General features: G+C 40.2%; 1 protein-coding gene across 1 annotated transcript in view; it reads right to left on the bottom strand.

The window, feature by feature from the left end:
- The window catches only part of POU6F2 (POU class 6 homeobox 2), a gene marked incomplete at both ends in the record, with an annotated part of 468142 nt that overhangs the window by 14470 nt on the left and 432154 nt on the right, over nucleotides 1–21518 (bottom strand). The window contains 2 exons of the mRNA XM_081286471.1: nucleotides 315–483; nucleotides 12419–12625. Of these exons, the coding sequence (XP_081142597.1) occupies nucleotides 315–483; nucleotides 12419–12625 (376 nt within the window). The remainder of the gene's footprint in view (nucleotides 1–314; nucleotides 484–12418; nucleotides 12626–21518) is intronic.

Below are 21518 nucleotides of genomic sequence, written 5' to 3' on the forward strand. Positions count from 1 at the left end.
CTCATGCCCTGCAAGCTGATCAGTTTCTACCTGCTGGAGGGACAAGACTGACTCAGCACATCAGGAGCCCTTAGGATGGAGCCTGGCCCCCGAGGCACTAATCTAGGGGTGCTCTGGGGGCCTGCTGCCCACCATCTGGCCCTGGGCAAGGACTACATTTTAATATTGGGCAGGAGAGAGGGAGAGAGGGAGAGAGGGAGAGAGGGAGAGAGGGAGAGAGAGAGAGAGGGAGAGAGAGAGAGAGAGAGAGAGAGATTGCAAATAAGCCAGAAGAAGGCAACCATGATTTAAACCGAGCCAGAAAGGATACTTACTGCTGACTAACTGGCCCACGCTCAAAGCTGAAGAAGAGGAGGATGAGGAGGAAGAAGAGGAAGCCTGTCGGACGGGACTTTGAGACATGGATGCTTGGCCGTGAGCCAGGTGCAGAAGATTGCCTTGGGCAGCTGCTTGACCCACTGACGTCTGGGAGGGTTGGTGGAGCTACACAGGGGATTGTAAAAAAACAAAACAAAACAAAACAAATGAATGGAAAATTAGGGGGTAAAATGCCAGAAACAGAAGTTTCACTGGGCTTGAATCATTTTATTTCCAAGAATATACAGTCTTCTTCTTAGGAGGAGCACAGGACTTGCAACCACAGGCAGGATTTAAAAAAAAAATTTATATAATATGTTGCTGCTTGCCTGACAGGTATTTTGTTAGTAATTCTAAATATATTATTAATTCCATATTTGGCTTGCTCGAGCACCCAATTTTCTATACTCTTCAGCCATGGCATGTGGCTGGACTCTTCCTGTTTCTACAATTGCAGCACACTTGACAGGCTTCTCAAGTATGTATGTATAAAACGTAACACAATTAATTCAAAATGCAAAACTTGAACTTAAAGATGTGGCCATGCCCTATCATTTTGTCTCAGGGAGCTGGTAATTAGAGGAAAATTCCAACTTAGGCTGAGCATATATGGAAAGTTTCTGCTCTCCCAGATCCCAGAGTCTGAATGGATTACTGTGGGGTTGATAAAATGCTCTTTGATGTTGTATAGAAAATTAATAGAGAATTGTGGAAGTCAAGATGAAAATATTCCATAACACCCACAGCTCTCAGTTGTTACTTTCTTATGTTTTGCCAGCCACTGTATTGGGGACATTCCTGCCCTCTCTCATTTAATTCTCACATCAGCCTGTGGTATTGGTACAATTTTAACCCCTCACCTAGGTTCATCCAATTGGTGCCATATGTCTATAGGCATATGAAGTCTGGTCCTAGGGTCTGAGCTAATACTCACAATGTCACAAGAAAGAATTAATTTTAATTTTAAATATTTTGTGTGCATCAAGAAAGGCTGTCTTTATATCTGTATATTCATTATTCCTTTACTGGTTATTGCAGGACTATTGCTGTGAAGAATAAGAGTGGCTCAGCTCAGGAGAAGAAGGAAAAGAGGAAAGGAAGATGATTGCAAGTTCTAGGGCCACTTGGAGAGATCCCTCTCTATCCTGCATTGTTCTTATAAAAACATTGCACTAGGGCAGTCCAGGACTCTAAGCAGGTGGGTAAGTGGCCTTAGCAGTAGCCACCTTTGTTGAGTGGATACATGTTGACTTTTTGGTTAATAAAGTGCTCTTAGATTCATCATCACACTCACAGAGGTGCAGCAAGGTTTTTATGAAAGGTGGCCAGCCTGGGAGTAGAATTAGTTGAGGCCCTGAACTTTAGCAGCAGGGCCACCCACAAAATAGACACCAATCTTGAATCATTTTCTCTGTATCTAAAAGCCAGCCTGGGTGGTTCAATTTCACATTTATCACTGCTTTCCCACTGTGCGTGCTCATTATTTCATTGAGTTTCGTTGAGATATAATTCACACATAATAAAATACACCCATTTCAAACACAAGTTTCATGAGTTTTGTCAAATGAATGTACCTGTGAAATCTCAACAATCAAGACAGAAAACTTTCTTATCATTCCACAAAGTTCTCCTTGTCCTTTGCAGTCAATTCTCCCTAACTTTCTGCTCAGACAGCCACTACTTTGCTTTTTGTCCCTGTGGGTTGATTCTTTGGCATGGTTCCAGAAATGGAAGCATAGAGTTTACACCCTTGGTGGATCTGGCTTTTTTTGCTTGGCCCGCTGTTTTCAATCTTTTTGTTGGATGCATCACCAGCTCATTATTTTTTATTGTTATGTCATTTATCCATTCTACATGGGGAGGCATTTGGGTTGCTTCCATTTTAAGGCATGGGGATATGATGAATAAAGCTGTTATAAACATTCATGTTCAAGCCTGTGTATATACTTGTATTTTTTATTCATTTATAAAAATATCCATGATTGGAATTATTGGATCATATTGTAAATGCATGGCAAACATTCTAAGAAATTCCAAAACTGATTTCCAAAGTGGTTGTACCATTTTCTATTTCTACCAGCAATCCAGGAGAATTCTAGTTGCTCCCCATCATCTCCAACTCCTGGGATCATCAATCTGTTTAATTTTCTACAGTATTTTAAACCATCAAATTAACATTTACCTTTCAAGTACTTTTAGTGTGGGGCTACCTTGGAAATATGCTTAAGGAGCTATTTTTCCTCTCTTTTCCCCCTTGATAATGATTAATAGTGACTCCTCCAATTCATATGCTATTCCTCTGCTGCAGATGTGTCTGTTATGATTATGATAAGCAAACAACTGGTCCAAGCTCCCACTCCATAGTTCAGGGTTCTTCCCAGAATACCAGTCTCACCCTCATACGGAATTGCCTGCAATTACATTTCAAGTGAACACCCTTATTGTATTCAGTTACTCTAAATGGAGGCTACATTATGAACCAAAGATGATCATGATGGTCATAAGAAACCACATTAATATGCATAAAGCATCTGCCTAAGGTAATTAGCCAATCTGCTGAGCACATAATCAGCAATTGAATCCAGTAAATTTTATACTGTAGGGATACATATTAAAGATTAAATCTATTTTTAATTTACTTTATAAAATGTGATGGATATTTGCATGTCAGTCTACCCCCTCTAACCTATTGAGTTGTCCTTCTAAAGACTATTACTTGGCAAAAGCTGTTTACAGTTTTAGTTACTTAATCATGAAGTCGTCTTCAGTTTTACCATTCTATCAATGTTTTATTGGCTTTGGGTATGGTAAACTACCATCAAGGAACTGGATAAGACAATAATCAATTTGAATATTTCTTCCCCAGACATGACTCAGTAAGGAAAAAGATTGCTAGGTTGAAATATCACTTAGGTGTCACTAAGGCAAGCTAGGGCTTCTGCATGAAGCTATACAGGAGAAAAAAATTGAGAAGAAAATAAAATAGTTCTTTTAAGAATGTGTTTCATGTTTACACAGCCAAAGGGAAAATGTAATCTAAGATTTCTTAGAATGTGAGAAAGATACTTTTTCCTCCCAAAGTAAATAATTACTTCTTTTTAGGACACTGGGGTCCTGAATTCTCTCTGGAGTTCAACAACCCAGAGAGAAACTATAAAAGTTCTTAACGGTTCTTACTTTCCAGGAATCAAGAAGATTATATTAGCAGTAGCATCATAATGAGCCAGTTGCCAGTGTAGACACATGGTCTGGTCTGTTAATTCTAGACATGCTTGTAAGTCCAGACAAATGGCCTGCTGTACTGCCACATCAGCCCAGAGGTGTCCTCTCCCTCACAACTTCTTTCCTCAGAAAAAGGGAATGTTCGAGGCATCACTTCTTTTTCTTTTCATTCCTCAAATATGAAACACCGCACTATGTGTTTGATATTCTTAGTAATTTTGATGTGTTCTTTGGCCATTTTATCTTTAAAACATACTTATCAAATACAAGAAGACAAAGCAGAGATTCAAATTATTTCATGAAACAACTCTGGGGTTCAATATGAAAATTTTACTGACTTTAAGCATCATGAAAAAGATGTCATTTAATTATGTTTCAGATACTGACAATTGTGAAAATCATGTATACTTGTTTTACATAATTATTGGCAAAAGAAACAGATGAATAAATCCTAAAACATAACTGGCCACAAACATTGAAATTGTCTGCCAAAAGAAAATTCAGGAAGTTGGGAATAACAAGAGGCATGAAGGAAAAGCTTATTCCTTTTCCATCCGATGGGGAAACTTAGAAGATTCTATAAAGGCAGTTCTTTTGTTACATTGCCTTAATCTTGAAAGACCACATCTATGGGTACCATTTATTGGTTGCTTTCTCTATGTTCTTGCATACATTATTAAATTTTTTTTGTAGTTGTAGATGGACAGAATGCCTTTATTTTGTTTGTTTATTTTTATGTGGCGCTGAGGATCGAACCCAGTGCCTCATGCATGCTAGTCAAGCGCTCTGCCACTGAGCTACAGCCCCAGCCCACATACATTATTTTTAATTTTGTCAATAACCCTATTTTTAGGTGCTGGCGATGTTGTTATAGAAGAGGAACAGAGATTTAAAAAGATGAAATGACTTACTTGGGACAACATAGCTAATATGAATCTGGGTAAGTCTGACTCAAAAGCTACCATGCCTTGCTGCTCTCAATTTGGGTCTGTCATCGGAGATGAAAGGATACAAGTCTGGAAAATGGCAGGAAGCTCTTTTTGGGAAGTGTGGCAACAAATGAGATGGGTTCAAACAGATGGATCTTGGCAAGCTACCCTTTAGAGTTGATCATCCCTGGTGTAGATCATCATGACATAACCATTTGAACACAGCTCACTTGCTTTTTTTCCTAATATAAAATTTAAAGAATTTTTATAGCTTGAATACTTTTTAAAAAGTATTCTCTACATGTCCAAAGGTATTTAAAATTTCTTATTATTAAGAAAACATGACACTCTCAGGTGGCTAGAGGATAGTCCAAAAATTTATTAGGATTTTGGTGTCATCTGGGGACACATCTCAGATAGAGTTGCCTACAGATTGTCCTTTACCCAATATAATTAATTGTGGTTTTCTGTAGTACTCCAACTTCTTTTTCTCAGCACTGTATCCTTTTTATACCATCATATTTTCTATTTACTCACTACACCCATTAGACTGCCGAAGGAGCCGGAGTTTGCTTGGGTCTGAGTTCACATAATGACTTTCTTGCCATTTTTTGAGCTGTGAGCCAGGTGCAAATAGGCAGGGGCATGGGGAGCCAGCACACAAGGACAGGGAAGGGACAGTTCTCGTTAGCCAGAGGAGGGAAGATGTCCATCCCACACATGGAATGACAGACAGGGAGGACAAGACTCAGAGGCTGAAAAGCTTTATGCTTCCCACTGGCTCTCACAGGCTGGCTCTGTTGGTTTGTTTGTGTTGGTTGGCACTGCCAGGGTGTTTCATGTATTCAATAGAAAGAGATTGAAATAGCACACAGGAAAGGCTTTCTTGATTTTCTGTGCCACTGCTCCCCATGTATTTTCCGTGTGCAATGCAGTATATCCTTAATAATATTTTAGTTTCTGGAATAAATCACCTTCCAATTAAACTTCTGATTGATATAAAAATAAGTGGGTGTACCAAGTGTCTTGGAAAATGGAATAAAATGCAGAATGTGCTAGATAAATTGGGAAAGGGAATGCCTATAGACAGTAAAATTCAAATGGGATTAAATATAGAGAAATACATTTGGGGAAGAAAACCTTTCTAAACCTGCAAAGGCAAAAGGGAGGAGGTCTTGCCTTGTACAACTATGCCAGGGAGTCGGGATGAAGTGGAGGTGGAATCCTCCGTGTGGTACAATGGACGCAGTAAACAGCCCTGAGATGTCCCACAGCCAGGGCATTTGGCAAAGGTATTGGGACTCCTGTTCTCTCCCTGCACAGGCTGGCATTTATTTCAGTGATATATACATATTAGAATAGCTTCAAGAGAAACTAAATCAGTGGCTTCAATATTTAGCTTCATCAGAATCACCTGGAGGATTGTGAAAAAACAGATCACTGCATCCCATCCCTAGAGTTTCAATTTGGGGTTTAGGTCAGAGGTGGGGTCAAAGAATTTGTATTTTTAACAACTTGCATTTCTTCTACAACTGTTGCTGGTGGTGGTTGGGGGACCACACAGGTTTTGGAAGGAGCTTCTCTTGGATAAAGGCTAAAGAGAGTGGATTTATTATGTCTAGACAAGAGAAGTCAGAACCCAGATACAGTAAGAACCTTTACTAAGTTGGAGGATATAATGAATTCCTGAGTCTTATTGAGAAGTTTGCTCTTCTGCAGGCAGGATAAGAGCATAGGTATTAAATTTGCTGGATGATTTGAAGTTGACAGGGGATACTCTTCCTTGAACAATTTTTGGGGCCTGGAACGTGATACCAGGGGAGATTTCAGCTATATTTGTGGGAAGTTTAAAACAGTAAGGAGGAAGCTGTTTTGTAGCATTTTGAAAACTTATTCCTTCCTAGCTCTATTCCATGACTCTGAACTGTGTCCTTAACATTAAGTGGGAAGAAGAGCCCCACATAGAAGTTTCCAGTGTATGTACCTTCTATCTGGAGATGATGGTGGGGTAAGTAGGTCAGAAATGCCAATTTCTGGGATCGGGATGTGGCTCAAGCAGTAGCATGCTCGCCTGGCATGCACGGGGTGCTAGGTTCAATCCTCAGCACCACATAAAAATAAAATAAAGATGTTGTATCCATCTAAAACTGAAAAATAAATATTAAAAAAATTCTCTCTTTCTCTCTCTCTCTCTTAAAAAAAAAGAAAGAAATGCCAATGGCCTCAAGAAAAAGAGAGGAAAGCAGTGTCCCTCAATGTCAGGCACTATGAGGATGTGAGGTAGTGAGGAGAAGAATGAGAGTAGGACTTAATGGAGATGCCCCTAAACAGACAGGGATGACCAAGGCAGTCGTAGATAAGCATGGAACATACAACAAGGACACATGACAGAATGGAAGTTAGGTTCTAGTGCAGAGCAGAACATTAGGGATTAAAGGCAGCTGAGATAATGAAGCAGAAGTGTGTGGAAAGAGGAAGGGGATGAAGTATGAGAAAGAGGCAGAGAAGACAGTACTGCATGGAAGTTCTTCCAAATCTCTCCTGCAAGCACTAATCTGGGACACACTGGCAAATGACAGAAGACAGTGGAAAGATACAGAGTGCCTGGGCTGTGTGTCTCTGGAAGCATGGCTCCAGGATGTTGGTCCCCTAGACAGTGAAATGTGACAATTCAGAAGCAATTAAATGAAACATAATTGACTGGTCTCCACCTTTTAGATGTAGACTTTGAATGATGGTACAGTCTGTTGAATGGAGCATGAAGGAAAGCAGGGAGAAGGGAGAAACACAGGGAAGCTGCCCAGAGGAGAGATTCCTGACAGTGGATCCAGATCTCAAAGGATGAATGATCAGGATTTTGCCAGTCAGGGAAGGTGAGAGGACATTCTTGGGGCACAGAATAAGGAGACAGCATGAGCCATTGTCAGCTGAACTTGAAACTCAAAAGATGAAACCAAAGAGGTGAGAGGCTGAAATACTTGGCAGGAGGGTCAAAAGGCTGCTTTGTTTTGGGATCACTAAGAAGGGAAACCCTGTACCATATTAGATCACTTGTGGATGGAAATGCCTCATTTATGTCTTCTGTGGGTGGCTCCAAGAAAAAAATTGGGAGACAGTAACTTAAACCAGGACTGGGGAAGGAGGCTGATTTTTAAAAACTGACAGATGAGTACATTTTTGCATTTACTTGGAAACAAAATGATGGATTTGGATAATCACAGCATTTTAAGAGAATTAATTTAAACAAGCCACTTTCCATTGGCTTTCTATGAACACCAAGATTACTTTTTGAAGAAAAATTGAAGGTCTTCATGGATGGTGATTTCTAAGAATTATAGCTATGGTATTTAATTTTTGAAAAGTAAATTTCAATGCTATGATTTTCCAACTTATATTTTTCTTTCAAATATTTTTACCTCTTCATGATCCTAAAATCTCCCCTTAACTTTTGTATTTATTCAAAGGAAGAAGAAATATGCACAAAAAATGGGGGTCTGTATGACTTATGAAGAAACTATTAGTTCACAGTCAGAGGACAATCAGGGGGAAAATAAGCCAGGGAACTGGAAGCCATTCTCTTTCTTTAGGTCTGTTGTCATAAGCGTCAAGAATGTAGAATAAAAGGTTACTTTTGAGCTCCACTAAATATTTTCATATTAAGTAATTTTTGTATGTGCATAGATTTTTATTCTTTTTCCACCTAATCCTTTTCTGGTTTTTGTCTTCTTGTGTTGTTCACCAAGCATCTCTGATGTGACACTGTGGAAGCTATATTCATCTGGGGATTCTGGATTCTAATGTATTTTTTTTAATACTGTTTGTATTTCAGACAATAACTGCAGGTTTTTCTTTGTCTATCACCAGAGAGATAAAACATCAATAGTGATAGATTCTCCATTCTTAGATTTTATTCAGGCCCCTTTAGTTAACGATAAGCAGATGTAAAATAAATTAAGGATGCAATTATTATTTTTTAAAATTAAAATGAATTCTTTCAGGTCGATTGGTCTTTCAGTTCTATGATTCACTCTGTGAAAGTGGACTTCCTTCTGAGTATGGGTTAGGGGACTCTCTGCTCCTATAATTTATGACTTATTTTACTGTCAGTACTATGCTCTGTGAGATTTGTCATAAATCACTTGAAAAAATAAATTGAGAAACTTCTCCACTGGATGATAGAAATCCTTTCTTTTAAAGAGTTTGTATGATATTTCTTCAAGTTAAAGGGTAAAACTTAAAGGAAAAAATTGAAATATATATCCTTATATGTCTGGTTCTGAGCCTTTAACTTTTTGACTCTGGGAATTTTATGATCCTTTGACTCACAGTCTTGAACTCAGACTTGCATATCTGTTGATTCATCCAACTCATTAACTTTTCTTATGTTCTAAAGCGTTTCAACCAGAGCCGATGACAAGAAATGAAGCCATTCATTATTTTCATCATCTCCCTGATATCTCTGATCAGATTTACCATTGGTTCCTCGGTTGTATTGGGACTAGGTTAGCCCTCTGATTTAATTAGAACAAGAGACCTCTTGGTGCCTGCTGTGACTTGGGAATTGAAGGTGTTTCCCAAATCTCTCTTTTCAGCTATGCTCATGTGTTCTCTCGCTGTGCATGCACATATATGAGAGCGGCATGCACATACATGAGAGGGAATCCACTGTTTAGACATTGTGGCTGATTCAAATTGGATTTGCAAGGTATATCCACAAGAAGGTGGCTGGTTTTTTTTTCCCCCCAGTTGCGAAATTTCTGATACTGCAGTGAAGAGGACAGGTAAAGGTGGTAGTTAGACCTACAGAGGATCATTGGTTCCCTCCAGAGTGACAAGTTTTCATTCTAAGGGCTCATAGGTACAGTGTGAGAAGGCCCTGGAGGTGTGTCTGGGCTCATGAGAGAAACAGTGGACTTGGGTTACTGATGGCTACTGTGGGCAAGGAGTGAAGAGTGGCACCATTTCTTGTTTAGGCCCTTCTCCTAGAGCAAAAAATCATAATGCCTCAAATATGGAGCTGAAATTTTATGTAACAGCAGTAGTCTATCACCCACACAGCCACCTTTGAAATTCAAGGTGAGAGTGAGAGCTATTTTATATTAAATGTTAATGATTTCTAACTAATTCATCACCTTTTTGGCAATTTACAACTTGGCTTTGCTGACAGAAATAACTTTTAGCATACTGTATGAAAAGAGGCAGATCTCCTCATTTTTATTCCTACAGATAATTATGAACATATTTGGATGAGGTAGAACTAGGCTTAAAAGACCATGAAAGATAGAGAATCTGGCCTTACTTGGGGAACAAGTAGAAGGTAGAAAATCAAATGGACCTTTGTAGATTGTCAAAGAAATTAGTCATCTGAGAGACACCGGGAGGGAAAGTTCTTAATGGCAGCTTGGTAGGGACTGCTTTACTGCATGGGATCTAGGGAAGGAGGAAGAGGTGGTGCCTGGGACTGCTGTAGCCCTAACCTAGAGGCTGTGTCTAGGAAGTGTACTCAGACCTGACTCTGTTTTTCCCGTGTTGATATCCTCATGACACTAGCTGCAGACCTTAGGTAGGTATTTCTATAAGTCTTTAATGAATGTGCATCTCCCTTGCTAGACTGTTAAACTCCCTGAGGGACAGACTCCTTTTGCCTTGCTCACCGACATAGCTGAACTTCCTGGTTCAGTGACTGACACATGGTAGGCAGTCCATAAATATTTTTATTAAACAGGATTTTAAATATTAATTGAACAAGCAAATGTATTTTCCTTTCATAGCCTCTGAGTGCCGCCAAGAATGGACTCTTTTTGTAGTTAGATCAGAAGCCAAATGGTGACAATGGCTGGGGACTCTGGGAGGATTTTTCTATATTGTTGTAGTTGAATTATGATATTGTTGTGTTCACCCTCCCTTTCCTTTGTAATTTACTTCCTTGCCAACTGCTTTGTATTATTCAGTTTCCCAACAACACATAAAGGCATCTGCTTGGCCACGCACTTTCGGCTGGTGTCCAACATTCCCTTCTGCCATCTTTCTTTTGATAGTGTACACTCCAATTTTATATTTGGGTCTTAGCCTTGCCCTTCTCTTATTTCTTGACTTGCCCATTAAACAGACTACTTGTTTCAAGTATTTAAAATAGAGAAGACCCACACTTTAAAACAATACAATAGAGAAAGAGTGATTGTTCTTTTTTCTTGCTGCACCTGTTTCCTGCTATGCAGGAAACTTAATACTTGTCCATGTGCTACTTTTTTGAAATTCTAGCATGCTAGATCACAGTGCTCCAGGATCCTCTCCGACTTATTGTACCATAGCTTCTCTCCTCCTTTTTCTTCTATCCCTTAAGAGCTGGTGTTCCTAAGATGATGTATGGCTCTGCCCTCCTTCCCTTGCTCCTCATGCTTTCTCTGATGTTTCATTTATTTTCAACTACAACAAATGTACTCATGACTCTTGGATCTGGATCTTCTGTCCTGAGCTCTTGTATGATCCCAGACTTATTTTCAGCTGTCTAGTACCCACTCTCAATAATTCTTGCTTGTGTTTTAACTATCATCTCCTCAAGGGCTTGTTTACAATAGAAGTTTCATCACTTTAACCTTCATAATGCTATCAGAGTTCTTTTCCTGGAAAAGAAAATAAAGCTGAGCATTCCAATTTCCCTTTTCAATGTCTGTTATAGAGTCCTAAGACTGCAGGGTAAACCTTATGTTCACAGTCATCACCAACATCACAACTAAATTAGTGCTTGCTCTAGCCAGGTATTATTCTAACCCCTTCATATATGTGAACCATTTCACCTTCATAAGTACCCTGTGAGGTAGGTGCTGGTATATCTCCATCTCACAGACAAGGAAACTGGGCCACCAAGAGGACATGTAACATGTTCAGGATCACCCAGAGGACAAAGCCCATCCAGGACTGTCCCTATGCTCCAATCACCTGAACCTTCCTCCTGCTTCTCAACATCCTGCCCTCTTGCCCTGCCTTTGTGCCTGCTACTCTCTCTGCCTGGAATGCTGTTAACCCTTCATTTGCCTGGTTAACTCTTGCTCAGTGGTTCCCAAATAATTTTCTCTGGGAGGACTTAAAACTCTGTGGTCTAAGTTGGTCACTACCATCTCTGTGGTCATAACTGACCTGTTATAGGTTATTCTCTGCTTTGTTGCACAATAAAGTATGTGTGTGTGTGTGTGTGTGTGTGTCCTCTACAAAATCATGAGTTCCTTAATAGCAGAAATCATTTTTTTTTGGGGGGGTCTCTGTTTCTTAGAATTTAGCAGGGGCCTACTACTATATAGTAGGTTATTAAAAAAAATGTTTCTTAGTAGAACCAATTAGCCAGGAACTCCATGAGGCCAGGAACTGTGTTTATCTTCTTCAATGCTGTATGCCCAGCCTCTAGCATAAATACACAGGCAGTGCTCAATTGATATTTAATGACAATATGAACCGATTCATCATGGTTTTAGTAAAGTCAACCAAACACAACTTCCTACTTTTCATTCCCTCATTTGAAGGCAGTAATCCCAGCATCAACTTGGGTGCTCTTGGTGTTTAATTTTATTCATTTCCAGTTAAAGTGTGAACACTCTTGGTTTCTTTTTTACTTCATTTAAGAATGTCTGAAAATTAGATATAGATGAATAAAACACATCTCAGTAGATTTTTAGGCCACTGTCTGTTTATAATTTATATATTCCCATTTTTATATTAGAGAGCAATTTAGTTATTTACTACATTCTAAGAGTGAGAAATAAAGTTGTGTGTTACTTTGTAAGTATTGGTATGTTAGGGTTAGTGAGGTTAAATATTTAGTAATGCAAGAATTACTTTTCATTGAGACCAAAACAGAGAAGGGAGGTAAAGAGAAGTGTCTGGTAGGGATGGCAAGTTTGGTGTGGGAACTTTACCTGCTGGCCTGGTTTTATTGGGGAGAGCGTGATGCCCTGGGTGTTGATCACAGGCAGGATCTGGTTCCCGATGACTGTGGCGATGATCTGGCCCTGGGCATTTGTCAGGAGCTGGGGGGTGATAGGCTGCACTTGAAGGCCCTGAGTGCCACTTGCTGCTTGGCTTGATGGCCCTGGATTAGGCATCAGTGGAATGGTCCCAATAATCTGTAAAAAATAAGCCTACATGTAAGGAGCTTGGCTCAGTTTAGGGTCTGCACATACAACCAAAGACCACATGGTACCTTGGGCCTTGTAAGATGGTTTCCAGGAGTTGGTCAGAAGGGTATGGAGTTGTGAAAAAAAAAGTAGCAGGGAATGAGTATTTAAAGAAGAGATAATTCCACATAGACTGCATTCACCACAGGAAGGGAAATGTATCTCATTTAAAATTAAGATCAAAGCAATGATAAATGCATAAACATGCAATTTCTTCCAGGACAGTACAGACATCGGCTTTCTCTCAGAACCAGGAAGAGGATGGTTTCCAGCAGTCAAAGCCCTGGCCCCCTGGAGGACTACATCTCTTCCCCACAAGGGCCCCACTTGTCCTGACCTCTGGGGCTCCCCTTCCACAGGCTGCTCCCGACATCCTTTCCTCTGCGCCCCCCCCCCAATGTTGGGGTCTACTTCCTGCCAGCAGGATGTGGGGCTTCAGGCATCCTGGTGCTCATGGTGGTGGAGAGCTCAGGCTCTGGAGACAGGCGAACAAGATTGCCCTCCCGGCTATGCCACCTACCAGCCATGTCACATTTGTCAATAGACCTAAGCTCTTTGAAGACTTGAGAAAATCAAGATCATAAATAAATGTTTGAAATTCTTAGAGATGAAGGGATGCTGAGGGGGTGAAATCAGAAAAAAACATGCATTTTAAATGATGCATTTTAAACAAGAAGAGGAGCTAAAGGTTGGCGATTTGGGCCTCTGTGAAGATGACGGAACAGGTTTTCCTTTGCATCTGCCTGTGGCTTCAGGCAGTAAATAAAGGGGACTGACTTTGGGAAGGGCCTGCTGGATCCAATTGCTGTGGAAAGAAGGAAGGCACCACGGAAGGGAGCAGTAAATGTCCAATGTGTCCACAGAAATAAAGACCTTACCCATACATTGTTAAGAAGAGGTTTAATCTGTAAAAACCAAACTATGATGTGTTTCCAAATATGGTGGACTTTTCTAAGGGCAGTCTTGGGGGCTTGTTATGCAGATGGTTTTTTTTTTTTTTTCCCTGCACATATCGTATGCAGGATGGTTAGGCAGTTCTGTTTTGTGGGTCATTGTCAAAGATTGCTTCTCAATTGTGACGCATGGTGACCTGGCCTGTGGGTCACCAAGACATAATCATAATAATGCCTCAGAGAGTGCGTTCACATGTATGATTTCATTTCATTCTGTATTCTTCTGACAATTCTATGAAGTGGGTATTGGTTATGCCTTTACTTCATAGATAAGACATAGAGGTATAGGGAGGAAAAGGAACTCCACAAAGTCACTTAATGGAGTTTGTAAGTGACAGGTGGAACTGGAATCTGGGTGTGGCTGGCCCCCAAATAATTGCTTTGCCCTTTGCTTCTTGGGTCCCCCATCACCTGGAGATATCAGCTTTGCGACAGTGTTCACATCCTGATTGCAATTTCTCTCTAGGTGATAACCTGCTTGTGGACTGGGTTTATAAGTAATACTGTTTCCTACCCCATAGCACCTGCACAGGGCTTTGAAGGTAGTTTCTCAGTAAACAACTCCTCAATGAATAGTTTTTAGACTCAGCTACCACTGGATCTCCAAATGCAACCCAGAACCACAGGAGAACCAGAACCGCAAGACCACATTATTGGAGGATAGGTCATGCCAGAGAAAGCCCCCTCCTCACCTGGCCATTGCTTCCACTACAGAAGCCCCTGAGGGATGGTTCTAATGGAGGAGCTGTACGAATATCAAGTATCAATAGCAGTTGTCAATGGACACTGATAAAGCTCCAGTAATTACTCCAAGATGGTTCAGTCATCCCTAAGGGAGTTTCCAGGCCTGCAGTCTCCCCCAGCAAAGCTTCCATGTCCATACAGCAGCATCAGCCACAAACACGACCCCACTGCAAGCAAGGTCAGGAGTAGTCCACATCAATAATCACAGCACATAAGTACTTTATTGATGAGTGGTCTTGCATTAAGCTTCCCAGGATTCAAAGATTAATTCCTGTGACCCCCACAGGTGATGTAAGAAAGGCCTGGGGAACCAACCTCCTGTCCCAAGCTACTTTGGATAACTCCCCTTTCCATGCATGTACCCACTCTGGCTGTACCCAGTGTTTTAGGCCTTCTCAGACCTGCTCCATCTGATTGGCCTCAGCTGAAAGCCTGTGAATGCTGGATGCATTTATGAGGCAGGGTCGGTGGGTTCTATTTTAGGCAGGATGTCAGTGTGTTTAGGAGTCTGTGGGAGTAAGTAGCCCGAGAGAATGCCTCAGAGTGAGGCAGAGCACATGACAGTTACAGAACACACTGTGATGAAAAGAGAAGCATTCTGCCCTGGGATGATTGACAGGAGTCTGTGCTGCCTCCGTGGTAACGAGATGCGCTTTCTGGGTGAAAGGAGAGGCAGAAAGGCAAATGCAAACGACTTACCAGCCTCTCCTCTAAGTACAGCCTCACTTCCCAACCCTGAGCTTCGACATCACTAAAACATGTGCCACTTATGTCCTTTCCACCTCTCCTCTCTTTTTTTCCTAGGCGTTAGCATCATGTATCAAGGATGGGACAACAGTAGTGTCAGAGCCAGAGGAATCTGTAATGGCCTGACTGAAGGAGCCCTTTAATAAAGGGAGTTTGCCTGTGAGGTGAAGGGCAGGGGCAGGAAGTTTGAGAGTCAGGAAACCTTGTTGAAGTTATGCATTTATCATTTTTCTCCCCATTTCAGGGATGTTAGGATCACCATGTCAGCATGCCAAAAACTTGGCAGTGCATTGTGGGGAGTTTTGTCACATTCTCTATTGTATCACAATATGCCGGTTTTAATTTGCTTTCTTTCATTGAAGGGTAGAGATGATCACACACTGGATTGTCTAAAAATGTCCTGATGAGTCTATTTTGCTTAGGCTGGCTCTGATTCCTGTTAACCTCTCTACATATCTGATCAGAATTCCTCTATGGACTTTGATTTCACAAGGATTGCAACAAAGAGTTGAGAGGTGCCCAGGTGGCAAAGGTCTGAGATTCCATATTCATAAAAAGTCTGTTTTACTAGTAGAGGTTGTATTTTAAACTAGTCTTTTTGGCAAGAGTTAATAAATGGAATGACACCGAATTAAAAAGTTTTCTGCAATGCAAAGGAAATAATTAGGAATGTGAAGAAAGAACCCAAAGAATGGGAGAAAATCCTTGTTAGTTACTCTTGTGACAGAGGATTAATATCTAGAATATATAAAGAGATAAAAAACTTTACTCCCCAAAATCAAATAACCCAATTAAATAAATGGGCAAATGAATTAAACAGACACTTCTCAAAAGAAGAAACACAAATAGCCAACAAATATATGAAAAAATGTTCAACATCATTATCAATTAGGAAAATACAAATCAAAACTATACTGAGATTTCATCTTACACCACTCAGAATGGCAGCCATCAAGAATACAAATAACAATAAATGCTAGATAGGATATAGAGAAAAAGGAATACTTTTACACTGTTGGTGGGACTCTAAATTAGTACAACCACTATGGAAATCAATATAGAGGTTTTTCAAAAGACCAGGCATGGAACCACCATATGACTCAGCTGTGCCATTCCTCAGTATTTATCCTAAAGAATTAAAGTCATACTACAGTGAAACATGCATACCCATGTTCATACAGCACAATTCATAGTAGCCATACTATGGAACCAGCCTAGGTGTTCATCAATGGATGAATGGATAAGGAAAATATGACACACACACACACACACACACACACACACACAATGGTATTTTACTCAGCCATAAAAAATGAAATTATGTCATTTGCAGGAAAACAGATGGAACTAGAAGTGAAATAAGTCAAACTCAGAAGGTCAAAGTTCATATGTTTTCTCTCAAATGAAGAAGATAGAGAGAAAAAAGAAAAAGAAAATTTAGGGGTGATCACATGAAAATCAAGGCAGATCAGCAGAGAAAAGGGACCAAAAGATGAGAGGAGAAGAAGGAGGAGGAAGGGCTGAGGAGTTGACATTGGCCAAATTGTGTTATATTTTGTGTATGTATGAATGTGTAACAACAAATTCCATCATTGTGTACAACTATAATGCACCAATAAAAGATGTGGAAAAAATAAAGTTAGGCTTTTTGGGATTTAGTGGATGTAATTGCATATTTCAACTAAATCAGGAAATTAAAACAGGTTTGACAAGTGGATAGGTGATGTCTTGTTTGAGGGCAAAGGTAGAAAGAGGATACTTTTGAGACACTTGTTATCTGAAAACTAGGTTTTAGGGGAGTCTGACTACTCAGATCCCCAAAGCTCAGAATTTACTGCTAGAAGAAGTCCTGATGGAGGTCATGCTGCTGAACAAATAAGGTGACTGGCTATGACTCATGTTCAAGTCATTCAATACTCAAAACTAGTTCATGCTCTCCTATAACACTGAGGATTCTGGTGGAGCAGCTGGGTTCCTATAGACCCTCCTTTCTGTAAGCATTGCATCATATGCCATGGGGGATGCCAAGGAGATGCAGTTGGTACAGGGTAAGGGTAATAAGACATTGAAAGCAAAGATTCTACCAATTCAAGGGGAGAAATGAAAAATATTAAATGAGTGGACAGGGACTATCTGATGAAAATTTCTATACCTATATAGCAGGTACGCAGAAGAATATTGAGGATAAACAAGTAACTTCAGAGGAAGAAAGGTGGGGATGGTTTAGGAAGACTCACAGAAGATAGGGAGGCTGGATGGGATTGGGTAAAGAGGCAAGACTAATCTAGAGATGAGAGATAGGGAGGATGGTGAGCTCTCCAGTTTGGAGGCCAGAGGAGGCAACAGGCCAGCATGTGTCAAACTCCATCCAGCCAAGGGGTTATGATGCATGTGCTTTGATGCAGTTGGGAAAGAGTGCAGAAATGGAGATATTCTGGTATGAATGTGGCAGTATGGATAGAATGACTAAAGTGGTGAGAGACTACAGACCACAAGACCAGTTGCTGGAATGCTATTGAAGTCATCCAAGTGTGAAGCAAAATGCCCCCATGAATCCTCAGCATGGAGGATGCTTCATTCATTGACTTCCACTTCAATTCAAAAAGCACAGCCTACCCTATGCCGAGCTGGCAACATTAGAAATTTTTGAGTAAAGTTATTGCCCCATCAATCCCACAGCAAATAGCTCAGGCATCGTTTGCAATGATCTTCTGTGTCATTGCCCTGACTCTCTACCAGTAATAATTCATCTCTGATGAATACTTTAACCAGACTGAGACCCATACTGATATTAGAACGATAATATGTGACCTGAAAGAGTTCCAGCTTCTGTGACGGGAGACTTATTTGGTTGTTGCTGTTCATGTCTACCTGTCCTTTTCCTTAGATGTGTTAATAGTATAAACCACAATTTCACATGATTCAAGAAAAGCCAGGTGATTAGTGTTTCATTAGCATCCATATTTTAAAGATTCCTATTTCCATGGGTATTTATGGGTATCTTACACCCAATTGGAACTAAAATTTATTCAGCAGCAATTATAATAGAAAGGATCATAAAGGTTATTTTGTGATTATAGCAAGTGCTTGCAGTTTAGGGTCATATAGCTCTTTTGGGTCCTCAGGTTATCGAAATGCCCTGATCCACCTCTGCCTGGTTGTTAAATTCTCTGAATGCATTCACCGCTACTATGTGGGTGTCATCTGCAACAGTCTGAGAGTAGTGTCACAGAAGTGCAGGCAGTCGGACAAGTCATCTGATGGGCCATGTGTTGTTACCATCTATGATATGTTGTTAAACTCTGCTACAAGAATGTGATTGCAGATGTCAAATTGACATGTAATTTTGTTGTCCATGTCTTTAAGAACAGGAAACCCGTCAATGTTGTAAAATCAGTGGCTTTCTCAGGGCTTTCAATGCATCAGCAGAGACAGTTCCTTTCCAAATATTTGTGTAACCTCAGCACTTTTTGGTCAAGAGGCTTTTGTTAACACTACCATTACTTTGTCCATACTTAAATAAGGAGCTTAAAGCATTTGAGAGGCAGGGAGCTGGTGGGGAGCAACCACCTAGTGGAAGCAGCCAATCACTTTCTTCTTTTTTTCTCCTCTGGCTTCAGCTGTTCACTTTCTTCCTCCAAGGGATGATTTTATCTTCTTAAATGATGCATTCATTCTAGGTTCATTGTGCTCCCAGATTTAAGATTAAACATGCTTGGAATTATTTTGGCAACCCTGATTAGGATATTGATTCTGAGGAGGGTAGGGGAATACCATTATTTCACAAACAAAATTTAATTTCCAAGATGCCATCTAATGCCTTCTTGCATTTGGCCATGTCCAATATGAAGACCAAGAGAAGTCCAAATGTTGAGAGGGTTTCTGGTGGAGAATCTGAATCAGAGTGGTAAAGGCATGAAGATAAGCAGATGAAAGCCTCCAATTACAGAAGGACATTAAACCAAAGGGAAAAATCATTTAAAAAAAGGCATTAAAAAAGTTGTTTTAATTTTGCAGGCTGTGACAATCAGTTGGCTTTGGCTTCCTAAAACTCTGGAAGTTCCAATGCCAGAAGAAAGAATGTCAAGATGATTAAGAATATCTCCAATGGGCATGGGAATAGAGAATGGCTATGGGCCTAAGGGTGGCATCATAAGGCCAGGACATGAGTTGAATTATCTTAAACCACCTTGCAAGCAATAGAGGGCACACATTTTTAATAAGTAACTGTGAGAAAGAACATTTTCAGGTGTACATTTTAATGCTTTTATTGTGGGTGTATATAGGTACTCTACCCCTGGGAATACCCACCTACTTGATGTTTTCCATGTCAACTAGAATTAGAATCCCCACCAGGTGTTCTGTTGTTTGGTTCCAACTTTAAAAACACACTCACAGACAAAAGCAAAGAATTGGAGGTGTCAGGATCTTTAAAATAGCATTTTTCTTTCACATTATGTAAAGAATAATTTGCATGAAAACTGATATTATAAAAACAGCAATAAGAACAATAAAAACAACCCCTCCTTTTCCCTAAAAGCTTCTTAAAGCCTTTAAAGGTAATTCTCCTTAATAGAGGAAACAAATTGCCTACAGACTGTGTTTAAGCTCAGCTTTCCTATGAACTAGTGGAGATTGCTGGTGAATTACTTTATCTTTAGATTTTTAGTATTCTCATCTGTAAAATGGGAATAATGATGTTCACTGCTTGAGATATGGTGAATACTAAATATGATAATGCATGTGAAGCCCTCAACACTGGACTTTGCCAATCAAATAGGTGTTCAACAAATGTTCATTCATAACTTATTCTGCTTACATGCTTGTATGGGCATTTGCACAAAGTTGCAAAAGCTCTTTTGAAGGTTATATCACCATGGAAAGAGTTTATTGTTAAAAAGAGAAGACATCATAATGGCTGCCAATCTTACTGGAGTGAGATGGTATCTTAGGGTGGTTGATACCATCTCACTCCAGTAAGATTGGCAGCCATTATGAAGTCAAACAACAATAAGTGTTGGCGGGGATGTGGGGAAAAGGGTACACTTGTACACTGCTGGTGGGGCTGCAAAATGGTGAGGCCAATTTGGAAAGCAGTATGGAGATTCCTGGGAAAGCTGGGAATGGATCCACCATTTGACCCAGCTATCGCACTTCTCGGACTATTCCCTGAGGACCTTAAAAGAGCGCACTATAGGGATACGGCTGCATCAATGATTATAGCGGCACAATTCACAATAGCTAGACTGTGGAACCAACCTAGATGCCCCTCAATGGATGAATGGATAAAAAAAATGTGTCATCTATACACAATGGAGTATTATGCAGCACTAAGAAATGACAAAATCATAGAATTTGCAGGGAAATGGATGGCATTAGAGCAGATTATGCTAAGCGAAACTAGCCAAGCCCTAAAAAACAAATGCCAATGTCTGCTTTGATATAAAGAGAGCAACTAAGAACAGAACAGGAAGGAAGAGCATGAGGAAAAGACTACAGTAAACAAAGACGAATGGGGGGAGAGAAACGGAGAGAGAAGGGAAAGCATATGGAAATGGTAGGAGACCTTCAATGATACATAAAATTATAAGAGGTCATGAGGGGCAAGGGGGAGGGAAAAAAAGGGAGAGAATTGAACAACAGCAGGGGAGGTAGAGAGGGAAGATGGGAGGGGAGGGGAGGGGAGGGGGGATAGTAGGGGATAGGAAAGGTAGCAGAATACAACAGTCACTAATATGACATTATGTAAAAATGTGAATATGTAACATATGTGATTCTGCAATCTGTATTTGGGGTGAAAATGGGAGTTCAAAACACAATTTGAGTCAAATGTATGAAAGATGATATATCATGAGCTATGTAATGCTTTAAATAATCAATAAAAAAAAATTAAAAAAAAAGAGAAGACAGTAGCTTAACATGAAACATAATTAAATCTTCCCTGTCTTAAACAGAGTGCTAAGTTGGAAGTTTCCATGTTGGCACCAAGATTCAAAAGGTGTTGTATTTCAAAGGAAAGACTAGACTATATGCTGACTACATAGAGGGGGATTCTGAAAACCAACTAGACAATTCCAGAACTAAGGCCTCCACAGTGGACACGGAGAACTTTTGAAATTCTGTGCATCTTCTTCACTCCCAGGGTTGGGACATGGGGAGCTTTCTCCTTACCTCAAGGTTAATAAAAGAGGTTGGATCAATATCATACTCTCAAATTTGGGGGACATGTACCTGAAGAGTGCAAAGATGAGACACAGTGGCTTTTGAGCTGAGAGGGGAGAAGGGAGAAAAAGGAAGAGAAAGGAGAGAAAAAGAGAGATTAGAAGGAGAAGAGGAAGAAAGAATGAAAGAAAGAGAGGAAGGAGAAGAGGAGGGGAGGAAGAGGAAGAGGAGAAGGG

The sequence above is a fragment of the Spermophilus citellus genome (assembly GCF_964194105.1).
Source record: "Spermophilus citellus genome assembly, chromosome: 3".
In the NCBI taxonomy this organism is placed as follows: Eukaryota; Metazoa; Chordata; class Mammalia; order Rodentia; family Sciuridae; genus Spermophilus; species Spermophilus citellus.